At 46.7% G+C, this 27930-nt stretch overlaps 2 protein-coding genes across 2 annotated transcripts in view; both read right to left on the bottom strand.

Moving 5' to 3' along the window:
- Positions 1–76: 76 nt before the first annotated feature.
- LOC119882934 (60S ribosomal protein L35a) lies at positions 77–4032 on the bottom strand. Its single transcript, XM_038693313.1, has 5 exons — positions 3936–4032; positions 3195–3231; positions 2832–2984; positions 1014–1158; positions 77–170 (listed from the first exon to the last, which is right to left on the bottom strand). Exons 2-5 carry the CDS (start codon positions 3203–3205, stop codon positions 147–149), a joined length of 333 nt encoding a protein of 110 aa, XP_038549241.1. The 5' UTR covers positions 3206–3231; positions 3936–4032; the 3' UTR covers positions 77–146.
- Positions 4033–9170: 5138 nt separating this feature from the next.
- lrch3 (leucine-rich repeats and calponin homology (CH) domain containing 3) overlaps positions 9171–27930 on the bottom strand; it is a 24020-nt gene continuing 5260 nt past the window's right edge. Inside the window, exons 2-20 of the mRNA XM_038693311.1 lie at positions 26970–27114; positions 26244–26370; positions 25734–25839; positions 25305–25441; positions 25107–25216; positions 24159–24252; positions 23971–24085; positions 23709–23863; positions 23390–23445; positions 22896–22941; positions 22695–22811; positions 22452–22496; positions 22286–22339; positions 20291–20321; positions 20100–20213; positions 19925–20016; positions 19088–19225; positions 18935–19012; positions 9171–12084 (exon numbers count right to left, since the gene is read on the bottom strand). Coding sequence (XP_038549239.1) covers positions 11950–12084; positions 18935–19012; positions 19088–19225; positions 19925–20016; positions 20100–20213; positions 20291–20321; positions 22286–22339; positions 22452–22496; positions 22695–22811; positions 22896–22941; positions 23390–23445; positions 23709–23863; positions 23971–24085; positions 24159–24252; positions 25107–25216; positions 25305–25441; positions 25734–25839; positions 26244–26370; positions 26970–27114 — 1895 coding nt within the window. The 3' untranslated portion in view covers positions 9171–11949. The remainder of the gene's footprint in view (positions 12085–18934; positions 19013–19087; positions 19226–19924; positions 20017–20099; positions 20214–20290; positions 20322–22285; positions 22340–22451; positions 22497–22694; positions 22812–22895; positions 22942–23389; positions 23446–23708; positions 23864–23970; positions 24086–24158; positions 24253–25106; positions 25217–25304; positions 25442–25733; positions 25840–26243; positions 26371–26969; positions 27115–27930) is intronic.

The raw sequence follows: 27930 nt of genomic DNA, 5'->3' as shown, positions 1-27930 counted from the left end.
AGTAAATTCTGCTTAACAAAAAGGTCACATGACTCATGTGTAATGATGATGTCACAGGAAGAAGAGACACAGCGAGCTGTTTGGACCTGATCACTTTATTGTTTCTGTACAAACAAGAACATCAAAGAGCTGCAGCAGCTTCTTCTTCACACCCGGGAGGGATACAGCATCTGCAACACAGGAAGTCAGACCGTCACAATAAAACCACATGGTCACTCAGTATCTGCAAAAAATGCAATAAAATCCATAATCAAAGCTATTTTCAATTCTATATCTGGAAAAGGAAAACTCACTTTATTAAGAAAGGCAGTAAAGAACATGAAGAAGGCGAACTTCAGGCTATTGATCGAGTGCTTGAATTGTACTATTAAAACAAACTGCTGAAGGTCATTTTTAATTCATGAAAAAACTATTTGTTTCATATTCCCAGTGAAATTTCTATCCGGATTTTTCCCCACTCTGGCTAGAAAAAGGAATCTGGTCTGTGACGGACTTACTGGACAACACAGGATTTTCTTGTACAGTCATTTTGCTCCAAATTTAAGCCTTTTCCACAGAGGTCAATGTGCAAATGTTGTCAAAGCAATTCCTCAAAGTACTATGAAAACCTGATCTCCCTTCGCTTTTGGTAAATGGTCACAATTTCATTAATATTAAAATTACCAAACTTCACTATTAGAGAAACATTTGTTAGAGAATTATATTATATTCCATTTTTCACAGGAAGTCAGTTTTTATGACGTTACAGTTTTTATTTAATCCAAGAGAAGAAAGAAAATTACCACCTTAAAATGTTCTTTTAATACTTTTAAAACCTGCAGGTACCCTGATACTACAGGCAGTACACACTATGTACTGCGTTTCACAGTAGTCCGCAGTACCAGGCCTCTGGTTCAGAGACAGGACATCCAGGCTGATCTGTAACGAGCTCACGCTACGGCTAGCAGAAACTGTCACACTACCCATAAGGCATTGTGGCTTTGCATTGTGGGACATGAGGTGCGTTCACTTACCACTCTGACTCTGTGTCCGATGGCTTTGGCCGGCAGGTTGCTGCTGAACTTGGCCCGGACCATCCCGCTGCTGCCGTGCGCCCGGGTCACCTTCCCCCAGATCACTCGGGTCTTGTTGGGTTTACCGCCGGGCGTCACCGTGTTCCTGCAGACAGGAAGCACACAAGGTTACACGCTGAACACACACACACACGTGACCAACACCCACGGATCAGAAGTCAAACAGGAAGCTTCACCTCCAGGTCTAACACCTCTGACACAGGTCGGCGTCTTCGTGGATCGCACCTGGTCCCTGCGTCGGGACCAGCTCGAGGCTCCAACGGGCCCCTGACGGGACAACCCGCCATTTTTAAACTACCGAGCTGTCAGAGTCTCCGAGTCGAACCAAGACTGTCGGAGCTTTTTAAGAAGGTTCTGAATGAAAACAGGAAACGCTGAATCCCTTCAGAGAAAATACTGAACAGGAAGAGGCTGCGTGGAAACAAACACGCGTCTTAATTTACTGCTTCATAACAAATTAACATAATAGTTTTCATGAGACGTCGCGTTCCAAAGCCAACGCTCCCTCAGACGGAAAAAAGACGTAATTTTCTGCTGCAGCCGACCAGGACGCAAGTGACACGCCGTTTTTATTTTTTTATTTTAAAACATACGGCAGTCGAGCGGCGGCAGGGACCTGGCGCTTTAACGGCAGCGGATGCTGTAACGTTAGACGGATCAGAAGCGGCCAACACTTGCAGTTTCTGTTCTTATCTTTCTTTTTCTGAAGTTGAAAGATCGGCGCCGTGTTGGTCTGTTGCTTTGCCCTCCAGGTCACCACGCACGTCACGTGACTGAAAACTATGGTGGGAAACTCTGCTCAGGCTTTGGTCTTTCTGCCGCTTGTGGTGACGTCATTACTTCACGTGCGGTGAAAAGTCAGGTGACGGCGCACGATGGCGCCACAGCTGAGCAGGTGACAGCAGGAACACGAAGGTTCGGTAGCTTAGCATATTAGCATAGCTGCCACGATGACAACGTCACGTGACCATTCAGCACTTCCACTAATTAAATGCGTTTGCAGCTCAACACTTACGGAGTTCAGAGGTCAGTCACTTGTGGAGTGTTGAGAACTTTGTCGATCGCATTTCCACATTTAGAAATATTCGGGATCAAAATGTTTTCTGGGTTTATTTTGTAGAATTTTATGAGAAAACGATTTTTTAAATTTAAAAATCACACAATTTCAAAGCTTTTATCAGTTAATATGATAAAAGCAGCTGAGGCTGAGAACGTTTTACCGACACGAAGCATTCAAAGTGACAAACACGCCGAGCACGCCCCGCCGCCTGCTGCAGAGCTCAGAGGGCTACGGTGATACCAGCAGAAAACTTCACTCAGTGCCTTGTGTAAAAAGTCTGGTAGCGTTGCATTCAGGTGCAGCTGGTTTTTGGAGGAAGCTGCTGAAGTCAAAGACGTCGTGTTTAAGTTGATATTCTGATCATCAGATTTATCTCAAAAAACATTCAGAGGATCTGGAAAGAAAGTTTTTGGATTCTGATCCTTCTGGCGTTGGAGATTTTCCTTTGGCGCTCGTGAAAACTTCTTTAAGGGGGCGCAGGAAAACCCCGCTGCAGTCTGCAGCTCCCGGACAAGCGAAGCACGCCGCCGCGTTGACGTCCGGCAGCTTCAGCTGAGGCGCCCGCCTCCGCCTAACTGCTACTACTGCCACCCCAACAAGCAGCTGATCTTTAGGAGGTCGTTTTACTCTGAAAGCGTCACACACACGCCCACAGCACCACTTGTAACGTGTAACGGTCATGTGACCCCCCTCCTTACTTCTTGGCCTTGTAGACGTAGGCGCAGCGTTTGCCCAGGTAGAAGTCGACCTCGTCTCTGGTGTAGCATCCCTCCACCTTCAGCAGGGCCGTGTGTTCTCGCTGGTTCCTCAGACCACGTTTGTAGCCGGTAAAGATGGCTTTACTCCACAGTCTGCAGGTAAACACACGGTCAGCAGGTAAACACACGGTCAGCAGGTAAACACACGGTCAGCAGGTAAACACACGGTCAGCAGGTCGTACAGGCGCACTGAGACCGAACGCCTCTTTCAGTCAAACATCTGATTTATCACAAAGCAGATTCTCCTCCTGCAGCTCAGAGCGACAGCAGGAGGAGGAGTCTGCTGGACTCAGGTGAGCTTACCTTCCAGGCATCTTCAGTCTTCTCCAGGTGAGTCCACCTGCACACAGAACATCACGTTAACCACCTGCTTACACAGTGTATGTACAGCGCGTACAGCCTGTATACTGCATGTGTGTACTGCGTGTACAGTGTACACACAGCGTGTACAGCCTGTATACTGCATGTGTGTACTGCGTGTACAGTGTACACACAGCGTGTACAGCCTGTATACTGCATGTGTGTACTGCGTGTACAGTGTACACACAGCGTGTACATGAGTCTTCCTCTTAAGTTCTCTCACCTCTAAACTTCCCACGTGTACAGTTACTGCAGTATCTCTGCTGTGTACTGAGCTTCAGCTGTACCTAATAAACTGGCCACCGGAGTTCTGCACGAGACTAACGCTCTGATGCTAACATGCTAACGTTAGCTCTACCGGGCACTCTTTCACCGGAGACCCGGTAATAACTGACGGGCAGCGACGGGTTTAACGCCGCCACGTTGCCGCCGCTCCGGGACGCAACACCGGGCCGCTCCCGGGCCGTTGTTCCCCGCACTCAGCGCTCTCTGCCCGGTCACCTCTCCGGACAGACCTCCGCTGTTCATCCTAACTGAATCTCCGCCATCGCGGACTCCACACCGACACCACCGGGCCGAGCGCTGGAGGACGAGCTGCCCGTGAACCGGCGGCGACTATCGGCCAGAAAAACGGCGGATTAACGGCGATATTTACACATTTAGTCGGACATGTTGGAAACTTACCGTCACTATGAGGAGAAAGATGGAGGAAAAGGAAGTGAGCAAAGAATTCTGGGAAATTATTGTAAACAGAGGTGGCCGCGGACCCGCCTGATCAAAATGGCGGATTTCAGTATTAATAAAGTAAAATTTATCCTTAATTATTATTATTTTTTTAACTTTGAACTTTGTTTTTTTATCTTATTGAGATATTTTACTAAACGATCGACACATTTATGTCATTTTATAAAATCACATCGTTTTATTTTGTTAATATTCTTTTTTCAGCGGCTCGATTTTTATTTTGGAGGATTTTTAAAATGTAGAAAATTCAAATACATATAAAAACACTTTATGGTATAAATTATATTAGATCACAGCAAATCTACAAAAAAAAGGTAAACTGCGAGGGTGTGATTTAAGAAACATAAAAAAATTTTACGGAGATTCTGCAGAAAGCTTCTGTTCACGTGGTTTTCATTCAGTCAGCTGCAGCTGGTCTCACAGCTGAGTTATGATGCGATAATAACTTATTTACATTACATCTCTTTTTAGCTTTTTATTCTTTTCCAAACATTTACTGTAACGAAGTAATAATTATTCATCCAGATATCCAATCTAATCAATTTAAGAAAAGCAGATCAACACTTAATCAATGTTTTTTCATTTGAGCCTTGTCTGATGGATCCATTAGATTATCAGAGTAAGAACAAATTGCACTAAACATTCTCTGCTCGGTTGAATATTAGAGTTCTGTTTGTACCTCAGGTTTGTACATACTGACAGTTTATCAGTTCCTTCACACACACAGAACAGATAATTAAATGTTTATTAAAATATAACAAACACGAATCCACCCAGAACATTCTGCGTAAACAGAAACATGTTTTAACGTTCCAGCCGCTAATATGAAGTATTTCCATCTCTGAATAAATATAATCACATTATTAATCCTCATCGACTTAATGTTCCACAGAATCCACAGTTGAATCTGTTATTAAATATCCTCAAGAGATTTTATACATTAAGGAACTCTTTACTTTTTATATTTACATTATGAAGCACCAAAGCGAGGTGGATAAATATCTCTCCTTCCTTCTTCTTTCCTTTTCGTCACTGAAAAAACAGATTTCTTTCGCAGCGCATCAGAAAAGTTTCGTGTTGAGAAAACATTTCTTGTTCTGTTTGGCTGAAAGCTGCTGAATCATCGTTCTGAGGAGAAACTGCTTTTATCACTTTATTATTTCCTCTGATTGGATTCAATTCAACACAAAAATCTTCTCATAAACCTTCAAAACATGTGAGAACGTATTTTTCCTGAAGTTTGTTTGCCCAGTTTTCAACATCCAACCAAAATATTCGACAGTCCAGACAAAACAAACGAGACTTTTTCTTCTTGTAGTTCACAGAAAGTGCAAAAATACTCGACATTAATTCTAAATCAACAAACCTCCTTAACTTTTTTTTATATTCGATGCAAGATTTTAAACATCCTTCACCTCATTTAGACAGAATTTGTCTCCAGCGTGTCAGAAAATAAAGGGCCGACTTAATAAGCAAGTAGCTAAAAGTATCTCGGATTAGGGGTGTGACGATACACCTTTTAATCATTTAACCCTATTTAATATTATTCAATGCTGAGATATGAGTGGGGAGTCTGGTGGTCCTTCCCCAGACATTTTTGAGCCTTAAACACTTAATTTTCTGACTTCTGGAGAAATATTCTGCACCACTTTATGGTGTAAATGTCTTTATTTATATAAAAAGGAAACACAAATTTCAGCTGGCAGGTGGCCGTTCAAAATATACAAATAAAATGCAGTAATCAGCAGCTTGTTCTTTTAGCTTAAGTTACATTTTTGGATAATGCACATTTGTTCCTTCTATGTTTACATTGCATTGCATGTTTTCTTATTGTGCAAATACCTTTCTTAAAGGATTTTCAGTTATTTAACTTTTTTTATTGCAAGCAACATTTTTAACAATATATATAAAATAAATTATATAATATATAACAACATCGTAGGTCTAGGGAGAGGCTGGAGGTCTGTCAGTTTTGTAGTCAATATGGATAATAGATAAGAAGTCAGTGATGTGGTGTTGATAGAAAATACTGTATCATATTTGTAACTTGACCGTGAGGCTGTAGTCCAACAGTCTGACAGCGAGTCTGCCAATATAATAACCTGAAGAACATCCACAGGTGAACACTTCCTGCTGTGCTAATTGATGTTTTACAAACTGTCAGATGTCAGAAAAATTTGGAGATAAAAAGTGGTAGGCCTACTGAGGAAACTGGAAATCCAGCAACTGCAAGATTTGCACACTGTAAGCATGACAGTAACCCAATGTATCAATCGTTGTTTTCTCTCCCAAGCTCGCAGCAAACGAGTGATCCCAGGAAGAGGGAAAAAAAGGTGGAAGTAGGACTATAATTTGGGAGTATTATACAATTATGAAATATATCTATATAGGCATATACAGTGAGGAAAATAAGTATTTGAACACCCTGCTATTTTTCAAGTTCTCCCACTTAGAAATCATGGAGGGGTCTGAGAAATCAGCCCAGAACTACACGGGAGGAGCTGGTCAATGACCTGAAAAGAGCTGGGACCACCGTTTCCAAGGTTACTGTTGGTAATACAATAAGACGTCATGGTTTGAAATCACGCATGGCACGGAAGGTTCCCCTGCTTAAACCAGCACATGTCAAGGCCCGTCTTCAGTTTGCCAATGACCATTTGGATGATCCAGAGGAGTCATGGGAGAAAGTCATGTGGTCAGATGAGACCAAAATAGAACTTTTTGGTCATAATTCCACTAACCGTGTTTGGAGGAAGAAGAATGATGAGTACCATCCCAAGAACAGCATCCCTACTGTGAAGCATGGGGGTGGTAGCATCATGCTTTGGGGGTGTTTTTCTGCACATGGGACAGGGCGACTGCACTGTATTAAGGAGAGGATGACCGGGGCCATGTATTGCCAGATTTTGGGGAACAACCTCCTTCCCTCAGTTAGAGCATTGAAGATGGGTCGAGGCCGGGTCTTCCAACATGACAATGACCCGAAGCACACAGCCAGGATAACCAAGGAGTGGCTCTGTAAGAAGCATATCGAGGTTCTGGCGTGGCCTAGCCAGTCTCCAGACCTAAACCCAATAGAGAATCTTTGGAGGGAGCTCAAACTCCGTGTTTCTCAGCGACAGCCCAGAAACCTGACTGATCTAGAGAAGATCTGTGTGGAGAAGTGGGCCAAAATCCCTCCTGCAGTGTGTGCAAACCTGGTGAAAAACTACAGGAAACGTTTGACCTCTGTAATTGCAAACAAAGGCTACTGTACCAAATATTAACATTGATTTTCTCAGGTGTTCAAATACTTATTTGCAGCTGTATCATACAAATAAATAGTTAAAAAATCATACATTGTGATTTCTGGATTTGTATTTTTTTTTTAGATTATGTCTCTCACAGTGGACATGCACCTACGATGACAATTTCAGACCCCTCCATGATTTCTAAGTGGGAGAACTTGCAAAATAGCAGGGTGTTCAAATACTTATTTTCCTCACTGTATGGTATGGTGGTATGCGTCATCCTCAAGCTCGGGTCCTCTACCAGAGTCCTGGGAGTCTGAGGGTTCTGCTCAGTATCTCAGCTGTTACTAGGACGGCACTCTTCTGGACAGAGACCTCTGATGTTTTACCTGGAATCTGCTGGAGCCACTCTCCCAGTTTAGGGGTCACGGCCCCCGGTGCTCCGATCACCACTGGCACCACTGTTGCTCTTACTTTCCACATCTTTTCTAGCTCCTCTTTCAGCCCTTTAAGCTTCTCGTGTTCCTTCTTCTTGATGTTGCCGTCTCTTGGGATCGCCACATTTATCACCGCATCTATCTGCTGTTTGTCGATCAACACGATGTCTGGTTGGTCGGCCATCACCGGTTTGTCAGTCTGGATCTTGAAGTCCCGCAGGATCTTAGCTCGGTCATTCTCAACTACCTTAGGAGGTGTCTTCCATTTTGACCTTGGGACTTCCAGCCCATCCTCATGGCAGATGTTCCTGTACACTATGCCAGCTACCTGGTTATGGCGTTCCATGTACGCACTTCCTGCCTGCATCTTACAGCCTGCTGTTATGTGCTGTACTGTCTCAGGGGCCTCCTTGCACAGTCTGCACCTGGGGTCCTGCCTGGTGTGGTAGACCCCAGCCTCTACTGATCTTGTAGTGAGCGCCTGTTCTTGTGCCGCCATGATTAGTGCTTCTGTGCTGTCCTTCAGTCCAGCCTTTTCCAGCCACTTCTTCTATAATAATAAACTGGCCAAAGGAGGAGAAAGAGGATATATATAGATGGATAGATATATAATTACATGTGCTTTCATTCCATGTAAACCTACTCGCTGATGCTCGCTGTGTACAAACTATGGTGCACGCGTCTTCTCCAATTATCAAACTGATCGGCGTGACCGCTGACTGAACAGATAAGGCACCAGGATTAACTAAGCCTGGCTGTTAGCCTGGTCTGGAGCAGGCTAGCTGCACAGAATAAATCGCCATGGTAACTTATGTGCTACTGCTTTCGTGAAACCGAATCAGGGCTTAATTCAGCCAAGATATTTGGAAAATCCTGGCTTAAAACGCGATCTTGGTTTTTGAAACAGCCCTTTGATCTCCTCAAGACAGCGTCTGCAGCTGCTCGCCGTCCAGAGGCGTGACCCAGACAGGAAGTGTAATAACCATGATTAAGATCTTCTGACTGACAGGAAGTCCTGCAGGAACCCACCTGAAGCCGAAGCAGCACATTTTAACGACTGAAAGTTTATTAATTTACACCAAGTTTTAATATTGATTCTGATAAATGAGTGTTTCCTGACACAGAAATGGAAACAAGTCTGATGTTCTTGTGTCTGAAATATTCTGGGATGATTTGTAAACTGGACATTTTAATAATTATTATTTTTGTTTCATGATGGAGGAAAGTTTTTATCCAATCAGCTGATGATCTCTAAATATTTATTAATTAGAAACAGCCGTCTCTTTTTCAGTTTCAATGAAACTCTTTATGTTTGGCTTCAGGGGCCAGTGAACCCCGAGAGGCTCTGAGGAGGCGTCTGTCCCCCCACTGGTCCCAGAGCGTCCACTACCAGACCGGGTCCCTCAGTGCTGCTCCCGGTGGGACCTGTTGGGTCCAGACCTGCTGCTGAACTGGAGCTGTCTAAAGAACGCCCTCCGCTCAGACACGGCGATGACATCAGCAACGAGTCAAATTAAAATATTTTTAATGAACTTAAAGTTAACTTCTTACAGCGTTCACATCTTTATACAGTTTCAGCAAAAACAAAGTGAAAAATTGTAAAACTTAAAAACCGTGAGACAGCCCGTCTGTCCTCCGGGACAGCGGAATGTCCTTTAAACCCACGTGACCCCGCGGTCATGTGACCCGTCACCGCCTCAGGAGGAACACACCAAGAAGAAGAAACACCTCTGTACAAACATGAACCACATCGTCCATCAGTCCAGACCACCTGTCAATCACAGTAGCTGAAGTGAACAGCTGGGCCCTGAGCTCGGCCTCACAGGCACCAAACAAACCCCAGAGAGCTGAACCAGGTTTGAGACTCACACAGGTGAGATCACCTGTGTGAGTCTGACTGGTGGAGACTCACACAAACTTTGTGAACTCAGGGCCCAGTGTTTTTAGTTTAAACTGAAGGGGTGACGCTGCGTTCAGGTGAAACAGGAACAAACCGAAGGTCAAACTCAGTGTCCTACGTCACCTGAATGCACCACGAGCCCACAGTGAACACGCCTCCCTCCGTCCCGTCAGCAGCAGCTCAGCGGTAACCTCAGATAAACATGATTGATCTCTTTAACGCTATGGCAACAGGTATGTTCAGGGGGAAGCTCCGCCCCCCCCGCCACGTGTTCTTTCATATTCTTTACAAAAATCTCGTCCTTTGACCTTTAATTAGGCGCCGCGTCTGTCCGAGCGTCTATGATGCTCTGCGTCGTCATGACAACACACAGGTTTCAGCCTCATATATATATATATATATATTTATATATATTTACAGAATATATTTGTACACAAACATTTAATAAATCTGCAGAACGAGCCGCAGCGTTTAGTGTCAGATCAGGAGGATTCACCTCGTCACCAGAGAAAAGTCCCAGAATGCAACAGAAACACCACCTGATCGTTGTCCTCCAATCACACGAGAGCCTTCGTTCTCTGTAACAGAGCTGCTGTGTTTGATCAAGTTTTATCATCATTCTGATTATTATTATTATTAGAAAAGTCCAACTATAAGTTCTCAGACCGCCTTGTGGAGGGGTCACGACCCCCAGGTTGAGAGCTGCTGGTTCAGATCGCTGAATGCTGTAGCAGCAAGTGTCCACATACTTTTGGCCAGATGGTGAATGTGAGGAGTGCAGCAGGTTAGCGTGACGAAGGCCCGGTGTGGAGGATCAATCAGGCGGTGACGGACAACAAGAATAAAAACATCAGAACAACAAACTTTATGAAAAATAAAAACAATCCTGTATACAGCGAGGAGATGGCGTCCGTCCACCGGTGTCCGTGTGCCGGCTCCTGTGTACAGAAAGGTGGTGGCGTCTGTCTGCCGGCTGTGCGACAGTGAAGAGCCTCTGAGGCGGAGTTCAGGGCTGAAAGACTTGTGGGCGTCACATGACGGCGAGCCAGAACTCAGAGGATAATTTAAGTTGTTTGGATCTGATGGAGAGACGTTAGCTAACGTTAGCACTGAGCTACATCAGCGCCAAGTCGAAAACTAGCATGTTTAGCTTTACAGCTAGCTGTGTTAGCTTAAACTCCAAGCCTCCCGGGTTCATAATGACGATGCTACAATTAGCATTTTCAGACCAACTACAGTGCACTTATGCTAACACTTGTTAGCATGTTTCAGCGTTGATGTAATCTCTGCCCATATCAAACTAATGTTAGCATGAAGCTACATCAGCTTCTTAGCTAAACTGAGTAAATTTAGATTAGCTAATGTAACAATCCAGCTAGATTGTTCGCTAATTAGCTGCGGGATGTAAACTCAACTTAAACCCAATTAAGTTTATAATGTTAGCTACAATTATCAGTGATAATTTTTTTTACTGTTGGGGTTAAATAGACTTTATCGATGTTAGCCAACATTGGCATCGACCTATATTAGCTTCAACCCCAAAACCACATGGTTGAATATTAGCTAATGGTAGCTGTGAGCTACGTGAGTGTCATTAAAAAAAAATCTGCTGCACATTTTCGTTAGCTGTTGTTAGCAATTAGCAGCGTAATGTATAAAACTTTCAGTTTAAAGTAACATTAGCTTTTAGCTACGTTAGCTTTATTTCCAAACCAACAGTTACTAAAAGCAAGAGTTTATAAAACATGTCACTGCGTTTTCCTGACATAATTAGGATTTTACACGTTATCGATCAGTTTCCTGTAAATATCTTTGGACGTCGTCGTTGCTGTGACACGTTTTCCTCTGGATGTTTAATAGATCCATAAATAAATCAAAGGTCAATAAGCTGATGATCTGAACCATCACTAGTGTAGAAAAACAAAAGGTGAAAATAATAACAGGCTCATTTTCAATCCAACGACACCAGAAGCTAACGTTAGCATTTAGCTAAGTTAGCTTCATGTCAAAACTGCGTCTACCCATGATGCTAATAAGCCTGAATGATTCTGAGATCTGAAGGGCTCTGAAGGATCTGATCCTTTACAGACACGGATTTTAAAGATACGATCCCTGATTCGATTTAGAGACGCGTGAACATAAATTTAGCCAAAGAGACGAATCAGGAGGGAACCCGAATGTTTCCTCTGTCTGCACGCAGATCCAGGATGGCTGCTCCCCTGCAGTAGATATCCTGCTTCTCTGTGGCGTTACCTGTCCACTCATCAGGAGGGATCACCTGGTGACCTCGTTAAAAGTTAAACCTGTCGCTGAGTCTCTCCATCAGATCCTGAACACTTTAAAACACACTGACAGCAGCGTTACAGGACGCCGACTGAGCGCGTCGTCTACATGGTGATGGTCGGCGTCGTCGGGGTGACGGGGTGTCGGGGCGGGGCCAGCTCCAGCAGGGCGCCGACGGTCCCGGCCACCTGGGGGAGCCCTCGCTCCTCCAGGATGTGCAGAGGAAGACACAACTGACTCTACAGACAGACACCACAGAGGAAGACACGACGGGGGACAAAAGAAAAACAACGAAGGGCAAATTAAAAGAACGGATAAAACAACAGTAACCATGGCAACACAAGGGAGGAAGAACTGAAAAGGAACTGATGGAAGAAAGAAAAGAAACGGAGGGAAAGACAAAATAACCTGGGGGGCCACTTATCAGCCTTTTCTCCTCCCCCTCCACATCCAGAACCAGGGTCCATCCCTGAGGGGGACCAACTGCAGCAAAGCTGAGCTCTCCTGGAAACACCGGAGCGTCTGGAGAGGAGGCGCGTAACGGTAAGCTAGTCGGCGAGCTAGCTTCACGTTAAAGCGCGTTACTTCACTTTATGAGCTGGAACGTTTTCTACAAAGTTCCCCTCGGTCAGTTTGATTGATTGATAATGGCGCTGAGAGTAGCACATAATTATGAAACCCAACGGCCGCGTTCACTTTCCAGATGTTCCCCCGACTTTACATTAACAAACGATGCATCGTTCATGGCGACGTTCTCTGCTGGAGAACATGTTGCTGCCGAGTGCGCAAGATCAGACAACACAGGATACATAGGATTCATACTTTCTAAAGAACAGGTCTCCTGTCTGTGCGTGAGGCAAACTCCCTTAAAATATCAGTTTTGTGAGTTGTTGAGTTAGAAGAAACTAAATCAACGCTGTGAAACGCTGTCTACTACAGAGTTGTTATTATTGACCCCCTCTTGTAAATTAGGCAAATATGACGCATGACGTTGTTTACAGGGTCAGTTTGTCCCGGCGGCGTGTTGCAGTACCACCGTGTAAACTGCTCAGTTACTAAACAGCAGATCAGCTGCTGAGATCAGGACGTGATTTCAGTGGAACTTTCTGTTGTTGCAGCAGAAACGTTCATTAAAAGATGTATTTTTCAAAACAGTATTTATTTTATTGTCCTGATTAGCACATGCCTACAACAACTTTAATTTAAAAGCTGACAGCTAAATTAGACGCACTGTGTAATTTTGTGATTCATAAGCCGAATAGTCAATAATCGACTATCAAAATCGTCGTTAGTTGCAGCCCTACTCATGTCCTAACGGTCCTCCTCTGTCTTCGGGCCGAGGTGCCGTCTGGCAGATCTGAGGGGCGTCACGATGTTATAGAATAAAGGGTTACTTGCTGCATTCCTTTAGGCTGGTTAACCAGCAACAACTGGATTAGATGTTGTGGGTAAATCTGTGAGTACCGAGACTCAACAAGACATTTAAAAGACACGGTGAAAAACATTTCGGGACGATGGAAACACTTCTCAGATGTCATTTTAAAATACAACGTTACAGACAGAAGTCATTTGTCGTCGTCAACCACTCGTGTGTGTTCTATCAATCCCAGCTGCTGTCTTGTTAAAATGTGGAACGACTTCAGTATAATTTCACTTTGAACGTGAAGGTGCGCACTGTTTTCATCCGTCCCTACTGTGCGGGACAGAAGAAACACAACCATTTACATTTAAGTAGTTTCTGTTATTCTTGTTTTTATTTAGAAAGCGTGACACTGCCCTCCTTAATACGTAATAGCAAACTCATTATGTCCTTTTTTCTTAATAAAAAATAATTTTAATATAACTTAGCTAACTAGAATATCCAACAGCTAATGCAGATTTGGATCCGATCTCTGCTGCCCTTTTTATCTACATCTGCAGACTGCGTTCATGGTCCGCTGTGAGGACCCTGCCCCCCCCCCCTCTGCAGTATCTAAATAAGGTAGAATGGCTTCGTGTCGGGACGTTTAAACTTCACTTGCTTCTAAACTGTAAAACTTTGACACAAACTTCAGGATGTGTTAAAGTACTAACTAATCTGTCTTTTGATCATGACACATGAACCAAACAACTCGTCACCGGCCTTCTTCCTGCTGGACTAGTCAGTAATGTTGCTGCGTCTTGTGTTGCTAGTTTTTCATGGTAATGTGATCATAACCAATGCAGCTGCTCAGCTGTCCTTATACACCTCAGCCTGAATGACTCTGTGAAACTGTAAAAGAGGATAGGGAACTAAATCTGAAGGCAAACAGAAAATCTTTCATCAATCTTTCAATCTTTCTTTCAATTTCATCTCCGTCGACGCAGTCGTCCCGAGGTGGCATTTCATGAGTTTCTCGCAATCAGCAGCACGTAGCGCCTTTAACATGAACCCTCATCCATGCGCCGCCATGCCATCACCAAACTAAGCCAGAACCTCAGAACAGCTCTCAGACAGGAAGCAGATGGAAACACGGACACAACAACGCTCTGTGACCCAAACGGGTCTGTTCAAAATGACCTGAGGCTGCTGACCCTCTGCTGAGTTGCTAATCGACATCTAATCAATTAGTTGTTAACTATAAAATTAATCACCAACTATTTTGCTGATCAATCGATGAGGAGCCTTTTCTTTTTAAACATATTTATTGTCCGTCTTCGGCAGGACAGCGGATAGTGAAAGGAAAGAGGGCGTCAAAGGGCCACAGGCTGGATTCGAAGCCGGGCCCCTGGAGTTAAGGACTCAGCCTTTGTACATGTGGCCCTCACTCTACCAACTGAGCTAACCGCGACCTGGCATGAGTCATTTAAGAGAAAAACTTCTCTGATTCCAGCTTCTTAAATGTGAATGAGTTCTGGTTTCTTTACTCCTACTGTGTGTCAGCAGACTGAATTTCTTTAGGTCATCTTGGGCTTCGGGAAACACTGATAGAAAATGGTGAAACCATGTCAAACACTTTATAAAACAACCAATCGATTAACCGAGAAAATAATTGACAGATTAATAGTCAATGAAAAGCCTGCTCTCCAGTACAGGCGGTCCTGCTCCGGCAGACGCAGCAGTAAAACGAAGGTTACGGTTCTTGTGTTGTTGTAGACGGCACTGCCACCGACCCCTCAAAGTACCCACACTGGGATTTAGTATCCCTCCTGAGCAGGGCCCACATTCAGTTCCAGGAACTCGGAGAACAGTAGAAGCAGAACCAGAGACGGTGGAAACATGTTAGGATTCGTTCCTGCAGGACTATGGGAGTCCTGGTTCCTACACTGAGACTTCAGCTGTTCTTCCTCTAATAAAGACAAATGCTCCGTTTGGAAGATATTTATTTCTGACATGTATGCTGAGTGTCTCAAACACTGTTTGTTTCACAGAGAGGGAGACCATGAAAACACTGTTTCTTGGTGCACATGTTCACACAGTATGGCAGGTTTCTGACCCGGGGAGGGTCTCCAGAGGCTATGCTGGGAGGGTGGCTTTGGACCACATTACAAACAGTAAAAACAGTAAAAAAAACACACACTCAGACAGGCAGCCAAACATAAGGCACAGGGGGTGGAGCTTCAACAGGAAACAAGTTTCAGGGTGAACCGCCTACTTTGGTGGATTGTCAAGTTTTAGCTTCACCTGTGATCCTTTAAAGGCTTCAGGCAGGTTCAGCTGAGGGGGACGGAGTCACTGTTTTGGATCGTTCTTGTCCGTGGAGTCCCAAGTCAAGGCCATCGAGTCCAGACTTCAAGGCCATCGAGTCCAGACTTCAAGGCCATCGAGTCGAGTCAAGGCCATCAAGTCCAGACTTCAAGGCCATCAAGTCCAGACTTCAAGGCCAAAAAGTCGAGTCAAGACCATCGAGTCCAGACTTCAAGTCCAGACTTCAAGGCCATCAAGTCCAGACTTCAAGGCCACCAAGGCCAGAATTTAGGCCAACAAGCCCTGAGCCAAGGCCAAAAAGTCAAAGGTCAAGGCCACCAAGTCCAGACTTCAAGGCCACCAAGTCCAGACTTCAAGGCCACCAAGTCCAGACTTCAAGGCCACCAAGTCCAGACATCAAGGCCACCAAGTCCAGACTTCAAGGCCACCAAGTCCAGACTTCAAGGCCACCAAGTCCAGACTTCAAGGCCACCAAGTCCAGACTTCAAGGCCACCAAGTCCAGACTTCAAGGCCATCAAGTCCAGAGCCAAGGCCAAAAAGTCGAGTCAAGACCATCGAGCCACAAGTCAAGGCCATCAAGTCCAGAGTTCAAGGCCATCAAGTCCAGAGTTCAAGGCCAAAAAGTCTAGGGTCAAGACCACCAAGGCCAGAATTTAGGCCAACAAGCCCTGAGCCAAGGCCAAAAAGTCAAAAGTTCAAGACCACCAAGTCCCGAGCCAGGGCCAACAAGCCCAGTGCCAAGGTCAAAGAGTCAAGGGTCAAGACCATCGAGTCCCGACCCAGGGCCAACAAGTCCAGAGTCCAGGCCAAGAAGTTGAGTCAAGACCATCGAGCCCCAAGTCAAGGCCATCAAGTCCACAGTCAAGGCCATCCAGTTCTTTGTGCTTACACTATGTACTTCAAGTCCAAAACAAGTACTTATTTGCGGTCTACTGGTCTTCACCAACAAATACACCTTTACCTCCAGGTCTTAAATCTGATTGGCTGCCATCGGATTGATTGAACATATGGCTGTTTAAGTCAAGGTAGAGTCGCAAATCTATTGTCAGGTCTAATGTCATCAGACTCGTGGCCCGAGTCTAAGTCATGTGATTTGAGTCCAGACCTCTGGAGTTCAGACAGCAGGGACCTTAAAGGCTCAGGTGACTGGGTCTGTACATGATCACCATCATCAGTACAAAACGATTTCAAACATGGAAAGCAGAACACTTAGACTCAAGAAAAACACTGATAAGACTGGGACTTGAGAAGTGGATTCGATATTGGTTTCAGATATGATGGTGATCCTGTTATTGGGGAGGTACTGTGTCTTACCATTTCTGTAACTTTCCAAAACATTCACACCCACTAACGCTGTGATTGGTCAGCAGAGTCCCTTGAATGTCTTCCAGGAGAGAAGGCTGTTCTCCATATTTAAACGTCTCCTTCCTGTCTGATGGCCGGCTTGTTAGTCCACCTCTGAGCCGTTGGGAACAACCACAAGAATTTGATTTCCAACGTGACAGGACAGAACTAGTTCTGATCGAGCACACCCTTAAATGTAGCCCATCTGGCCCGGGGACTCCTGGTGGATGTAGCTACAGAGAAGGACACCTGGGCTATCTTACTTCACAACCCAGACCTAGGTAAGTGGCATAAAATGAAGGATGATACCCAGAGCCAAGCTGCCTCCAGGTTTGTGCTGAACAGGACTACACAAAAGTATTACTTTAAATTTGTGCCGTGAATCTTATTTAGTTACTGAGATACGTTTGGGAGGATCGTAGTGCAACAAACTCATCGGACGTCTGTCGGGCTGCGACCGCCTTTAGTGCTCAGGTGGGGTTCAGACGTGTGGAGCCAGGTGCACGTAGATGGCACACAACGCCGACATGACGGACAGGTAGAAGAGGGCAAAGCCTGCCAGCTGGACCCGGGGGGAAGGGCTGATCGGAGGTGGGGCCATAGAGAGCAGCACACCCACCGTCCCATAAACCCCGCCCCCGTTCCCCTCCAGGACCTCCCCCACTGAACACAGGTTCTCCTGAGTGTTTGAGTGAGTGGGATGGACATGGCAAGAGGCACAAGTTAGAAGACAAAGGAGTGAGACGGACAGAGTAAAGGGTTAATGAAAGGCGGGAAGATGAAAGAGAAGAAAGAAAGTGTTGTTAGAGGAGGATCAGTTTCAAGACAGTGATGTCACAGCCGGTACACTTCCTGTTTACGGAGCCCAGATTTACAGCAGTCCTTTGGGGAGGCAGGTCAGCGTGAAACAACCAGAAGGTTTTCAGATTTAAGCATTTAGGAGCCTCCACTGTTGGACTGTACTGGAGAAGGACAACAGGAAGACTGAGGGGTTAAAACGCTGACCAGGAACTGAAACACCACCCTCTCCACCAATCAGGCCCTGCATACCCAAAGAGACGGAGACTAAAACCTGCATCGGCCTGGTGAACCGGAAGAGTCTCAACGGCTGTGATGTTACTGTCCCTCCACCCGTTATCTATCATCCACCCATCCATCACGCATCCATCATCCATCACCCATCCAACATCCACCCATCATTCATGCATCCATCATACAACATCCACCCACCATCCATCCCCATCCAACATCCACCCATCCATCACGCATCCATCATCCACCCTCCCATCCATCATCCTTCACCCACCCATCCATCGTCCATCACCCACCCATCATCCACCCATCATTCACGCATCCATCATCCTTCACCCATCCAACATCCACCCATCATTCACGCATCCATCATCCTTCACCCATCCATCATCCAGCCATCCATCATCCTTCACCCACCCAACCTCCATCCATCATCCACCCATCCATCATCCACCCATCATTCACGCATCCATCATCCATCACCCATCCATCATCCAGCCATCCATCATCCTTCACCCACCCATCATTCACGCATCCATCATCCAACATCCACCCATCATCCATCCCCATCCATAATCCAACATCCACCCATCCATCATCCATCACCCATCCAACATCCACCCATCCATCACGCATCCATCATCCACCCTCCCATCCATCATCCTTCACCCACCCAACCTCCATCCATCATCCACCCACCCATCCATCATCCAACATCCACCCATCCATCACGCATCCATCATCCACCCATCCATCACGCATCCATCATCCACCCTCCCATCAATCATCCTTCACCCACCCAACCTCCATCCATCATCCACCCATCCATCATGCATCCATCATCCATCCATCACGCATCCATCCATCATCCACCTTAGATATATACACATATTAAAAAGGTCGCAGGTAAGTGGTCATTAGTTCTGGTCCCTCTCTGAACTAAGATGTGTCTGATCAGATTGATGATGTCACTGACTCCTTTCCTGATTTAAATAAAAGGTACTGCAGGTAAACTAGAACCTCGGTACCAATGTGTGTGCGTTACCTGTGGAACGCCGATCCTTCGACACGCCTCGAGGAAGTTCTCAACGTTTCGTCGACACTTGGCCATGGTGAGTTTGGGCTGCAGACACAGAGACCGGTGTTAATAACCAGCAGCGACCTCGTCTCCTGCTCGGTGATAATCATCTGTACTCACCACGGCGGGGGAGGGGACGTGGATGCTGGGGACGGATCGTGGTCTCACGTGATTGGCCAGGTGACAGAGCACCACCCCGTCCGTCAGAGCTGCTCCCAGGTCGCTGGGCAACGACACCTTCAGGCGAGCCTCGATATTCTGGGCGGAAAGACAGACAGGTGAACATCCAGACTGCGTGATGTCATGCAGGCATTACACCCGACACTCTCTCCGTAACCGGGTTTATATATATATCAGCTGGTCAGCAACTGTCAGAGGGTAACCATGGGAACGTGCTGTCTGCCACAGCAGATCAATACAGACTAATCAGAAGGAAACTGTGACGTCACAAGAGGTCAGACAACACAAATACACCGAGATACAGAACGCAGCCTCACGTCGTTCCTGCAGGAACACTAAGAGATGAGGTCATCCAGGTAGCTGGGCTGTGATTGGCTGCAGCGTTCTGAATGATCACTCATTATCTTAAAAACGTTTAGGAGACCAGGAACAGGAGAGACAATAATAAGCAGCTAGTAATAAAAGCATGTCTCATGGCGACCTTGTAACTGGTCAAATACAACCTTCCTGAGATGTTCACCTATAAAAGAAAGGTCTGACTTGGGTCAGTAACAGTCAGCAGAACCTGCACAGACCTTCTGATTATTCTTGTTGTGGAAACTGGACTGACAGCGTTTGGTAGGAACGAGCTCTGGTTGTCATGTGGATGACTTCATCATCTGTGGTCAAACTAAAGGACGCCACCCGACGGGACATCACAAAGACTTGATGAGTCTGTATCAGATCTAAAGGGGTCTGTGTTCCTTAAAAAAAGATCACCGTGTGCAGCAGACGAACCTTTCGGAGCTGCTCCACCAGCTCAGCGTCTTCTCCAACCAGAGGAGGAGCAGCAGGAGCCTCCTCCTGGCTCTGAGGAGCAGCAGCATCAGCTGGAGGACACACAGGACACAGCAGTCAGATACGATTGGCCGGTGAGATAACAGGTAAAGAAGGTCACCTGGCGACATCTCACCTTTCCGCTTCTCTTCTTTCTGCCCGAGACGGAACAGGAAGCTCTCTGGTCTCAGACTGGCTGTCCGACAGGAGGCCGCGCCCCCTGGGCTGGGGTAAGAAGGCGACTGATTGGCTGGAAGAAAACACCATAAATCAGTCCAAGTCAGTCAGGTGAACGGACTGCAGGTAAACAGCAGAGAGCGGTCTTACCTGTAGGAGACAGGGCAGCTCTGTCCTCCCCCTGCAGAGACACGACACAGTTACACACCTGAACACACAGGTAGCTCCTCAGCTGACTCAAACGCCAGCAAAACCAGAAACCTTATCATATCCTACACTTCCCTTCATTGTTAACCTGTTCAGATCACCCAGCAGTGAACGTGCTGAGCACGGTGACACTCAACGCTCGCTTCCTCTCCTCAGTTTTCAGAGAGAGCGAGCGGGCAGAAAGTGAGCCGAGGAAAAGGTCAGCAGGAAGTTTCACATCCTGAACATCTGGGCAGGTTTACTTACTTACTACTAATCTGCTCCAAAATTCTTTGGAATCGCAAAGATGTCACATTTTTTATCCCTGCATGTATGTTTTTAACATGAAAAACTATGTTTAAAAAATTACGTCTTCAGGAGGAACCAATGGGCTGAGAGCCTCAGACAGGAAGTCCGACAGGAAGCGTTTACAGTGTTTACAGGCGGACTGACAGGCTGCTGGTTGGAAGTCTGAACATGAGGTTTAATGATGATAATGAGAAAATGAAATAACACAACACTGATGGATAAAAGTCAGAGTAAATAAACTTTGTCCAGCTTGTAGGTCAGACAGACAGGAAGCAGCAGACAGAAGGCGGAGCTACCAGCAGCGTGAGAACAGCGGTCAACAGACTGACAGACAAGGAGACAAACACAGAGACGGCAGGGAGAAACAGATGAGGGCTGAAACAGGAGGTGGACAGGTGAGTTCCTGCTGAGGACACGGTGGCGTCACAGGCTGACTGGAACTGTCCCCTCGTATCAGCCAGACAAGCTGAAGTGACAGATCGCTCACATGCAGTAACTAATCAGAGCAACACGTTACAGCGCTGTGTGTCTTTCCACGAGCTATTATTGCAGGCATGTGATTGGCAAAGGGCAAAAAAGCAGGAAAATATACTGAGCCCCCCCCCCCCAAGCCGTCTGAAAAGGCCTTATATTAACCCCGCCACAACCATTCACAAGAAATTATAACGTGCTAAAACCTTTAACATCAGGATGACTTAAAAAGCAACCGTTCATACAGCAAAGTGTATCTATATATATATATATATATATATATGAGTGACCAATCGACAACAACGTTAGAAATAGCCTATAACAAGCAATAATCAAAACATACACAATTTAACCGATCCTTATTGTCAACTCAGTGTTGGGGAAGTTACTCAGAAATACGGGGCGTTCACGGGTCGGCTGTGTTCTCACTGCAAGCGAACTGCTCCAGGGTTCGTATGGAATTGAGCAGAGACCACCGAGACCACCTCTAGGCGATCTCGGCTCGGTTGTTTTGTTTCGGATCAGAGTGTGATTGTTGTGTTCACATATTTCCAAACGAACCGGGCCAAACGGGAACCGCCCCCTTGTTTCAGAACATCTCCAATCGATCGAGGTGTGAAAGCACCCTTTGACTGTGACACAATAATGGCAATAACGTTACAGCTGTCGACAACACCTCCCTCTCCCTGTTCTCCAGTCTTCCTTAAGCTTTTTTTTCCTCCTTCAGCTGACTTGAACAACATAAGGTCCGGCGCCGCTGAGCTGCAGCGCGGTCGCGCATTCACGTCAGGGATGGTGCGTTCAGTAGCGCAGCTTTACTTGGATTAGTAACTGTAATTATACAACTGTTCTGGAAATAGTAATCAGTTACATTACTCTTTACTGGGAAAAGTAATATTACAGTATTACTTTCCAACGCGTTACCACTGATGCGCAGGTGAAGAATGGGCAGCTGAACGCAAACAAACATCCTTGTTGATACTTGGAAAGGAACTCAAATCCATTTCACATTTCACTTCCTGTACAGATCTGCATGATTCACGTGGGTCAGATTTACAGGTAGAAAAATCACATTCCTGATTATTGTGAAACAGCCACAGGAAGCGCAGTGTGCGGAGAAGCAGGGTAAGAAAAAGACGACTGATGTTTAGTTCTGTTGGGGGGGGGTCAAACTCTTACCATGAAGAGGGCGGAGTCATCTGTGTGGGTGGAGCGTCTGGAGGGATAGATGGTCTGAACAAACACCAGACAAAGACACACAGACATCAGGTGAAGGTGAACAGGTGTGGAGGGGAGGGGCCTATAGTGAAAGCTGGGGGGGGCAGATAGACATGTAGAGTCTCACCTCACTATCTGGACTGGACTTGGAGGGACTCTGAGCTGCTTTGTGCTGAAAAACAAACACAACAACAGCAGCAGGAGTGAGTCTTCTTCACCATGAACCCTCAGAACAATCTCAGACCTCTGGTTTAAACATTCACTGCCACGTTCTGGTGGGAATGTAAACGAGACCAGCTGCTCAGTGTACCAGGCTCAGGTGTGACGTGCTGTGACAGTGTGCAGGTGTGAGTGGGTGAACCGGTGGTACCTTGCTGTAGCTGGACGCAGAGTCTCTCTGCAGAGAACGATTGCGCTGCCTCTCCTCGTCGTACCTCAGAGCGGCGAGCTGAGCTTCCCTCCTCATTCTCTCCACACCTCCGCCTCTCTGAGGGGAGGACACGCACACGTGAGCAGCTGGGATTTGTAGTTCATGACTGTAATGACTGTGTGTGAATGAGGGGTGTGTTACCTGGCTCTGGGAGCCGGAGGGTGCTGCGACCCCGTCCACCACAGTCCTACAGGACAGACAGGTGGACAGACAGGAGGACGTTAGTCTGACAGCTGGTTTCCCATGAATCACAGAGACCCAACCACAGTCTAATTTTTTCCTCCATAGTTTCAAAATGAACAGAATATTTTTACACCTCTCATACTGAAATATATATATAGAGTCTGTCAAAACACTAAAGAGCTCCAACGCTGGAGACGACCACTTAACCCGGTTAGCTAAAGGTCTGAACAGCTCGGGCTTGTTTGTGAGAACACGTCAGGTTAGCTGCTGCTGAATCTGGAGTGCACACGTATTGGAGCCTTTATGGTAAATGAAGGTCACAGAGCAGCTGAGTCGGGTTAGAGACTTTATTCTGTCAGTTTCTGCAGTCGGAGAGTCTGAGCTGAAGGGAGGCTCCCCCGAGCTGCTCAGACATCAAAGTCAAGTGGAATCAAACTGGTTTGTGTGTGTACCTGTTGTGTCTCCTCGGGTCTTCTGTCCGGGTCAGGGTGGTTTTTCCTGGGGAACCCTGAAAGCACAGACAGGAAGTTTAACAAAATAAAGTTGACCTCTGACCTTCTGAGGACTGAACTGCTGCCGACAAATCCAGTCCCCCCACTTCTTTTACTGGTGGTGAAATCAATCAGTCCTGATTGGCTGTACGTGTGGCAGCCAATCAGGACTGTTCAGCTGAGGGGCAGGTGAGAGCTCAAACACGGTGATGTGTCAGGGTTAGTTTCACAGTAACACCGTGTCAGGTGTGGCCTCAGGTGACCTCCATCAGAGTCCTACCTCTCTGGTGATGCGTCTCTCGATGTAGGCCATGAACTGAGAGCTCAGGCTGGCACTGTCCCGCCCTCCTCCTCCTCCTCCTCGACTCCTCCCCTCCTCCTCCTCCTCCTCCCCCACACTGCTGTCTATGAAGTCTATCTGCTCCAGCTCCACATCTGATGAAGACAGACAGAACAGGTGAGGGACGCGGTCTGCAGACTTCTTCTTTCAATAATCTGAGTCTGACCTTCATCAGGTTAACACAGGCGAGAGAGGAACTCACATGTGCCGTTAGCCAGCAGAGGCGCTCCTCCTCCTCCTCCTCCTCCTCCTCTCGGTCTCTGGTCTCTGCTGATCTCGGCCACCTTCTGCGGCAGCTCGGACAGCTCCTCTGTAGGCTGAACACACAGACAGGAAGTGAGCTCACACACAGACAGGAAACACAGGACATGCTGAGGGTGCGTGACTGACCTCGTTCCCCGACCACCTCTTGTCTCCGCTGTCGACACTGTTGAAACCAGAATCCAGCGCTCCGTACGGACGCCCGGGGTACAGCTCATCCACACTGACAGAGTACACACACATTCAGTCAGGGGCTTTTATTGTGAAGGATCTGCAGGAAGTCCTCACTGAATCGGCAGAAGCTGCAGCTGATACTGACCATGCATTGTTCTTTGTTGAGTGTATAAATTAAATGTAACCTGAGACAATGTCCTGGTGGATTTTGTACGTGCGTCGCCCTCTAACGACTTCACTACTGCTTTACCCTACGAGGCTCCGCCTCTCCATCAGGGAGACACCTGTGCATCTCCTTAGCCACCGCTGATAAAGGACCACCCCCCCCCAATGGCAAAGACCGTGAAGGATGGGGCATGTACTCAAACTGGAGTTATATGCAGGAAACTACTATTTTATAAAAAGGTTCCAGGAACTTTACTACTGCAGGAAGTAAACGTCCCGAGTGATTCTGCTGCTGCTGTTTGTATTTACTGTGTTTGAATGATCTCACGTTAATAAACAACAACAAATGTCGGCACCTCGTCCTGATATTGGTACCAGTTATTGTGGTTGCACTCTGAGTCGCCGCAAGCTCCACCCCCCCTTAGCTAAGCCCCTGCGAAACACCACGACACTGAGTCTAAGTGCTCCCCTGTTCTGTCTGATGAACCTGGAACTACAAGGGTGGAGTTTACAGGGCTGAACAATCGAGATTAGAACGACGGACGTTTACTGACTGTGAAATCAGTGAAACATCTCAACAACTCTTCGTCAGCAAACGTCCAAATCAAGTTTCTGGGTCATGATTAAATATTTAAAACAGAGATTCATTAACAATCCATTTTTTCAGGACTGGCTTTCCGTCAGTCAGCTTTGCAAGGCGATGGTGATAACGTGAAGAGAGTGTGTGTGCGTTCTGACCAGGAGCTGAAGGTCAGAGGTCGTCTGTCGTAGTCTGGGAGGTCAGGGGTCGTCTTACTGGCCTCCAAGTTCAGATACTTGAATATGTGGATCTTCCCTTTAATACAGATCTACACACAGAGAAAAACACATTCAGCTGAGAATCGCCACAGATGGGCGCCACTAGCTGGACGCCGCTGATGTCACTTCCTGAGTTACCTGTGCAGGTGGAGTCTGCAAAGGGTTGTTGTCGAGGACGATGGTCTGCAGCTGTTTGAGCTGGCGGTAACAGACGGGGATGGAGGTCACTTTGTTACAGGAGAAATCCAGACGCACCAGAGGGAGATCTGCCAGCTCTGAGTACACACAGATACACAAACTGTACTGCATTACAGAGTACACACAGATACACAAACTGTACTGCATTACAGAGTACACACAGATACACAAACTGTACTGCATTACAGAGTACACACTGATACACTGTGTTACAATGAGCTGTGAGGTAAAATCGCTGTTTTTATGAGTTGAGTCTGGTGGGACGCAGCACCCATCTGTTCTGGTCTGAGGTCTCAAGTGATGCAGCCCAAGGAACCTTTAAGTTACTGGTTCCACCTGTGTTTCCACTGTGTGTGTGTGTCCGTGTACCTGGGGGCAGTCGGACCAAGTGGTTCCTCCTGATGTTCAGGTCTCGTAGAGCCTCCAGCTGACCCACCTGAGACGGCAGAGTCTGGATCTCATTACAGCTCACATCCTACAGGGGGCCACACAACCGCCAATAATCACTTAACAATAACTCAAGTGTAGAAGGGGGTAATAAAATCCCCTCCCAGGGAAACGTATACGTGATATCAATATAATCTCAATAACCTGGTCTAAAATCCATTTTCTGTCAAATGGATTAGGAGTGAAAATAAAAACAGGAAGTCTGTCATCATTTAAAATGACTATCAGCTGATAAATCATTAAAAGATCAACATCAGTGTCTGCAACAACTACAAGGCATCATTTTCACTACCACATTAACATCCCGTTCACAGTCACCCTCATCATCGCACTCACATCACATTCACCACCATGTTGACATCACATTCACCATCATATTCATGTTAACGCTCATGTTCCCCATTGACGCTGACTCATGTTTGTCACACTGACCAGCTCAGTCAGCTGCCTCAGTTGCCCCACTTCTTCTGGCAGGGAAACCAGTTTGTTGTTGCAGGCGATCAAAACCTTCAGAGGAAGACTGCACACGACCACCGGCAGGACAGACAGCTGGTTCCGACTGATGGACAGACAGAGAGACAGAGAGAGTTCAACCTCCAACGAAAGCTGAATTACTTTTCTTCATCACTTATTGACAGAAACATTTTTAAGTCAGAGGTTTATAATCACTCTGCTGAGTGTTTGGGCCAACAGGACAGTGAATGTGGGCCTGAGTCAGAACAAACTACAGAGAGTGAGTTTGAGTGTGTTGCCTGCGCTTCAGCCCCTGTGCGAGTGTTGCCTGCGCTTCAGCCCCTGTGCGAGTGTTGCCTGCGCTTCAGCCCCTGTGCGAGTGTTGCCTGCGCTTCAGCCCCTGTGCGAGTGTTGCCTGCGCTTCAGCCCCTGTGCGAGTGTTGCCTGCGCTTCAGCCCCTGTGCGAGTGTTGCCTGCGCTTCAGCCCCTGTGCGAGTGTTGCCTGCGCTTCAGCCCCTGTGCGAGTGTTGCCTGCGCTTCAGCCCCTGTGCGAGTGTTGCCTGCGCTTCAGCCCCTGTGCGAGTGTTGCCTGCGCTTCAGCCCCTGTGCGAGTGTTGCCTGCGCTTCAGCCCCTGTGCGAGTGTTGCCTGCGCTTCAGCCCCTGTGCGAGTGTTGCCTGAGGTTCAGCCTGTGTGCGAGTCTTACCTGAGGTTCAGGTAGGTGAGGGCCTGCAGGTTGAGCAGACTGTCTGGCAGAGACCTCAGACAGTTCTGGTAAAGGTTCAGACTCTCCAGAGACACAAACAGGCAAACCTCCAGAGGAAGCTCGGACAGACGGTTACGGGACAGGTCTGAGGAGAGACAGGGTTAGCGTTACTCTACATTCTATATTTATTATATAGGGCTGTGCGATGCGACTAAAGTCTCATATCCCGATACAGAATATTTCATATCAAACTGTGCCCAGAGAACAGACAGACCGCTGATTCCAACTGATGACATTAGTATGTCTGTACTTGTGAGAACATTCAGTGACATAATGCGTCACATGACTAAGAGCTGATGATGGAGGTACAACAACACACACGTCGATGTCATGTTCCTGCTCCATCCATGACATCACTGTTCCAACATGACTGCTGGGTTTCTTCACCAAGGTCAGGTACTTTATCTTTATCAGGAACCAAGACTGACTTAAACCTGCGTCCTCTCTACCAGCCAGCAGGGGGCGACTCCACCGGCTGCAGAAAGAAGCGTGATTGTAGGTCTATGAGAAAATGAGGCTAATTCTCAGCTGATTTATTACCTCAGTAAACACTTTCCTAATGAGTTGCACGGCAAACTGAGCTGATTGTTCTGATTCTACAGCTGAAGCTACCTGTCCATCAGGAAACAGCTGCTGGTCTGATAAACAGTGACTTAATGTTCAGGTTAAAAACAGGCAGAGGGAAATGGCGTGGGTGTTCACAGAGCGGGGAAGTGTGGTCTGATCACAGTGGTCACTGGAGACGCCTTTTAGTAACAGGTGTGAGCTGAGGCACTTCCTCTTTTTTGGTTTGCAGACTTATCTGGTGGTTTTCAGCAGGCCTGTGAATCAAACACAGCACGCAGAAGCAGCAGAGCTACTGCAGTGATAACGTCCATCATCACAACTCAAGACAGAACAC

The sequence above is a fragment of the Micropterus salmoides genome, unplaced genomic scaffold (genome assembly GCF_014851395.1).
Source record: "Micropterus salmoides isolate LMB-PRFRI ecotype aquatic unplaced genomic scaffold, ASM1485139v1 Ms_hic_scaffold_3, whole genome shotgun sequence".
Taxonomy (NCBI): Eukaryota; Metazoa; Chordata; class Actinopteri; order Centrarchiformes; family Centrarchidae; genus Micropterus; species Micropterus salmoides.
Note: the sequence above shows the minus strand (reverse complement) of the source record. Positions and strands in the feature narration are given on the sequence as shown.